The following is a 5,370-nucleotide window of genomic DNA, read 5'->3' as shown; positions in this document are numbered from 1 at the left end:
GGTTGAACATGAGCCGGCAGTGTGCCCAGGTGGCCAAGAAGGCCAATGGCATCCTGGCCTGTATCAGAAATAGTGTGGCCAGCAGGAGGAGGGAAGTGATCTGGTGAGGCCGCATCTTGAATACTGTATTCAGTTTTGGGCCCCTCACTACAAGAAGGACATTGAGGTGCTGGAGTGTGTACAGAGAAGGGCAACGAAGCTGGTGAAGGGTCTGGACAACAAGTCTTATGAGGAGTGACTGAGGGAACTGAGACTGTTCAGTCTGTAGAAGAGGAGGCTGAGGGGAGACCTCATCGCGCTCTACAACTACCTAAAAAGGAGGTTGTAGTGAGGTGGGTGGTGGTCTCTTCTGCCAAGTAACTAGTGATAGGACGAGAGGAAATGGCTTCAAATTGCGCCAAGGGAGGTTTAGATCGGACATTAGGAAAAATTTCTTTACTGAAAGAGTGGTCAGGCCTTGGAACAGGCTGCCCAGGGGAGTGGCTGAGTCACCATCCCTGGAAGTATTTAAAAGACGTGTAGATGTGGTGCTTAGGGACATGGTTTAGTGTGCATGGTGGTGTTGGGTTGACGGTTGGACTCAATGATCTTAGAGGTCTTTTCCAACCTTAATGATTCTATGACTTCATTGCATTTAAAGGCCACAGATTTACCATCAAAAATTTGCCAAATTCCTTTCCAAAGTGGATTTATAATTTTGATCTCCACAATATTTTTAGAAATAAATTCCACAACTGAATTACGTTTTATATGAAAAAACACTTAATTTTATTTATTTGTACCTACTACTTAGCAATTTCAGGTCTAAATTGTCATGCAAGAAACACAAAATCACAATAAATCTCCAATAAGACAACAATCCTATGCTTTTTTTTTGAAGTATCCACAAAGAACTGACTTCAGATGACTTGCCTGGAGGTCACCGATTCATCTTGCGTAGCCCTAGTGTAATAAGATGAGCAAAACTTTTGAGTGGTTAAAAGCTCATCTGGAATCAATAGCAACTATGGACACTATAGCTTTGAGAATTAGACCCTAGGCAACGAATAAATGTCAGAGGATTTTGATAAGGTCCCTTGCATATATAAATAAAACTGAATTACCTTGAAACTGGATTACATGACAAGGATTATTAGGACAGTTTTGGTTGGAAAGAAAAATACTTACTATTAGTGGAGACAGAAAAATTGTTTATGAGCGAATGCAATGTAGCAAAAAACTGGGGAGAGACACTGCTGGTTGCCACGTTACCTTATTGTGATACTGCAACATCTGAGTGATAATTCTTATCTTCGGATGATAATTCTTTATTGAAATAACTCTAAAAAATAAAAGAAAAAACAAAATAACTTTTAGCTGGTGGGATTGGATTATCTATCCCAATACCTTTACTTCATTGTGTTGTCAAGTCCCACAACTAAAACTGTACCCTCTTATTCATCTGCCTGTAAAGCAGACCGATTGAAGTCAGACCTATGCAATATTTACATCTAGTCAAATTCAGTTAATAACCATTAGCTAATACTAGAGAACATCAAGCTTCAGGAATTATTTAGTCAAATGGTTTACTCTTATGGAATTTGCAGAAAAAGAGACTTGTTTTAGCAGCTCTGTTCAGATACTGTACTCATTCTGTTAAGCAAATAATACACTTGCAATTACTATGTCATCTTCAGTGATTATCTTCATGTCTTTGAATCAACATAATTGATCAAGTTTTCCAATGATAAATGTCTGAAAAGAATCCATTTCTTTCTGTCCCACCACATATTATTTATTTATAGTTGCTAGACATTCATCATATTTAAGCACCTTGAATAATTATTTTGTTTGCCATAAATCCACATGCAAATTCATCTTAATTTTTATGGATTATTCCAAAGCTCAATATTGAAACTGATATTTGAAGTCTGAATTTATCAAAGACGGGGCTACTTCCATAATCTGCAGCTTGACTGCATTCTTAATTATTTAATGAGCCTATAATATACTCAACTGTGTACAGATTAAAAGTGGCTGGAAAGAAAAATGTTTGAGAAATGAGTGGATTGATAACGTGTTATGAAGAGAGGAACATACAATTTAAAAATTAAAAAAACATTGAGCAAAATTACAGAGAGAAATAGGCCAAAAAAAATCAGTTCTGCATGTACAAACTGAAGGCAGAAAAAGAAGATAAAACAAAACTTAAAAATAATCTGAATTATTATGGAATCACCAGTCTCATAAGACTCTGAATGCCATAACTGCTGTTTTGTAGGAAGTATCTTATCTTGCAAACTGCTGGTCTGGCTTGTGCTTTGAAGCATATCAAAGCTAGAGCATGAAACAGATAAAAAAAAGTTGTACGCATGATTGTAATTTATGTTCTCTCTTGGAAGGAGAAAACAAGTCTTCCTTCTAATTTTCCATTTCTCATTGAATCATTTAATTAAACATTCAATTTTGTTGAATTAAATTCGTTTAAATGTGAGAAAACACAAGAGAATTCCACTCTCAAAATAACACTTTTGCATTTTATTACATTAAATTACATTATTTATTACATTAAATGTATTAAATCTATTAAGAATGCACTAATCTGCACCTGGAATATTTTAATGTACTTATGCAATTAATGTCAAAATAAAGTTTCTTGCACTGAAACTCAAAAGCATGTTTGGAAAATGAAATTAGGCATATTTAAGCCCTGCACCTTCCACAGACAGTCAGATCTCTTGCACACACTGAACTTCTTCCAGAGGAGTAATTTCATTAATTTTTTTTTTATTTCTCCCCTTCCTTCCGCTCACAGCATGCAAACATCCGACAGGCCAGTAAAATTGGTTCATAACAGTGGCTAATTCTATGTTAGAGAATTTTTAACAAATCATGGACATTTTAATTTTAAAAAGCAGAGACTGGTCTCATTAAAACTAGGTTTGTATGAACAAAACACAAAAAATGGAATGGCTTAGCTTTGTTGTAATTCTAGCTGCCATCTACTTACTGACTCTTTCATCTTCTTCCTTCAGAGAATATAAGGAGGAAAGCAGGACAAGATCTGGTGATCCCTAATGTGGTAAGTGCCTTGTCAATCAAAATAAGCAATGTTTGATTTTCAATGTAAAAAAGGAGGATGGAGCTAGGAGACCACTGTATTGTTACCATCATGAAGTGTATATCTTCCTTTCTCCCAAGCAGCGTAATTACTTGTAGAAGCAGATATACCAAGGAGCAATGAAGTATTAAGTGATTAAGGGTCCTTCTGTCCCATCGTTAATACCAGCCCATGCAGTACATGCACTCACGTAACATACTGTTGCAACAACATAACTGCGTTCACTTTCCTCTCATTCCTATTGGGACTGCGTTCAGTCTTAAACCCTAGGTCCTGCAAAATGACTGAGTACCAAAGCTTGTGCTTCTAAAGCAGCTAAATTAAAACAGTTTAGGCAGGAATTTAGGGTATCCTCATCTCTGAACTTTTGAGACAATCTTGTAATTTGTCCCCTAAAAAAAATCCTGGAATGTTCTTCAAGTGCAACAGATCAGCAATAAAGCTGTGTGTGGCTATAGCCTATCTGGACACCAGAAGTTAGCTAATCAGAGTTAAGAACCAAAAACCTATTAAAAACTAATGAGTTTACCTCATAATATTGGAGGCATCTTCAGCATCTGGGTCAGCGCAGTATTTATTGGCAAGGATTAGGCACGCATCTGCTGACTCTATCTGAGACACCAAAGAAAAAGCAAACATAAATAGCAACCTCTTTTTCCAGCTCTTTTTTCATCATAAAGTATTAGGGAATCCAACACTGCCATCATGAGTGCGAATGTCAGTTCTTATTACTGCTAATCAAAAATGTTAGAAGGCTAACATAAGTTAACATGAATGATGATAACAGCTCTCATATACACATAGTAATTTCCTGAAACTTGCTTATGATGCTCAGACCAGGTCAGTAGTTCAGTTATTGACTCTTACATTGTATCAGCTGAGGCCTGAAGGTGTTAATGGACATATCTTTTGCAACCAGATACTGAAATTTAGACTCCTAAATCCATAGGAAGTTCCTGTTATATCAGTACAGTGCTCCCACAAGTCCTGCAGCTTCATTTGGGAATTTAAGTACCTTCCTATTCGAGACAGGAAGAGGTGGCTGAACTGATGATTTAAAATCTGAGCACCAGTTTTAGAAAGCATGAGAAGGAGAACTGATCTGTTCACAGGACCTCTATGTTCACACAAACCATAGCTCTATTTAACTCAAAGCAGATGACAAAAGTATTTTTCAGTATATACAACCAAATACCAACACAAAGAAGGGTGGAATACAGAACGCAAAATACCAACACACAATTTTATAGTCATAATTAGAACATTTTGTTCTGATAAACTGAAACAGTGTGTGTTGGGCTACAAAAGGTTAAGCAATCTCTGCAGCCAAAATGGACAAAACACATGATTAATACTCCAGAAAGTGTTAACATTGCACTAAAATATTCTTGGCTTAAGTAGCCGGTTTATATTCCATTAAAAAAAAAAGAAAGAAAAAGAAAAAGAAACGTAAAAGAGTTAATGTTGTATCTGACAGCTTGCCATCTTTTTTTTTTTTCATTTAAGCTTCATGCTTTGCTTTAAGAGTACAAAATAATTTACCATAGAGAATTCAAGACAATAAAACCATCCCCTTTTAGCAACCAAAAATTTTAAATTGTATTTTTTTTTTTTGCAGGATTCTAGACAATAGAAAAAGGGTTTGACAGGTGAAAAATTATTTTCTAATCATTCTGATGAAGGTAAGACAATAGCATTTTAAGCAATTACTGTAAGACAATGTACTATTATATCAAACATTAATGTAAAATAGACTCTTGAACTAAACCCAATGAAAAATTCATAAAAAGTTCAATGGAATGGCAGACAATGTATCTTAAGTCACAGTGTTACTGTAGCTTTGAACACCTAAAGATATAGGGAAAACAAGGTTTATAAGGACAGATATAATAATTTATTAGGCAAGCTAATAGAGATGGAAAAACAATCTTTTGGGGTTACCTGAAGAAGAGCTTTACTGTTTTTTTTCCAAATAATGCAATGAGTACTGTAAAAAAGGTCAATTAGCAGGAGAACAGAACAACAGAGCTGTTACCTTCACTCTCGCCAGGTCATGGGGATTAAGGACTGAACCCTGATAAAATTCCACCTGAGTGAAGTGTCTTTTAAAAAGAGCTTCCAGCTCAAGATTAGGGGAGATACTGCATTGGGAAGAGAAAGAAAACACAAGAGTAAATGAGAAGTCAGTTTCTGTAACTGCCCCATTTCCTTTGCCCCCCATTTATAAACCAACCCATTTATTTATTTTAGGTATTCAGACTTCTGCTGAT

General features: G+C 35.8%; 1 protein-coding gene across 1 annotated transcript in view; it reads right to left on the bottom strand.

Moving 5' to 3' along the window:
* Window positions 1–5,370, bottom strand: part of LOC104078658 (calcium-activated potassium channel subunit alpha-1-like) — a gene marked incomplete at its 3' end in the record, with an annotated part of 40,041 nt that overhangs the window by 1,896 nt on the left and 32,775 nt on the right. The window contains exons 7-9 of the mRNA XM_009580372.1: window positions 5,136–5,241; window positions 3,630–3,712; window positions 1,252–1,321 (exon numbers count right to left, since the gene is read on the bottom strand). Of these exons, the coding sequence (XP_009578667.1) occupies window positions 1,252–1,321; window positions 3,630–3,712; window positions 5,136–5,241 (259 nt within the window). The remainder of the gene's footprint in view (window positions 1–1,251; window positions 1,322–3,629; window positions 3,713–5,135; window positions 5,242–5,370) is intronic.

This window comes from Fulmarus glacialis, unplaced genomic scaffold, assembly GCF_000690835.1.
Source record: "Fulmarus glacialis isolate BGI_N327 unplaced genomic scaffold, ASM69083v1 scaffold21756, whole genome shotgun sequence".
Lineage (NCBI taxonomy): Eukaryota > Metazoa > Chordata > Aves > Procellariiformes > Procellariidae > Fulmarus > Fulmarus glacialis.
This window is presented reverse-complemented; position numbering and strand designations above follow the sequence as displayed.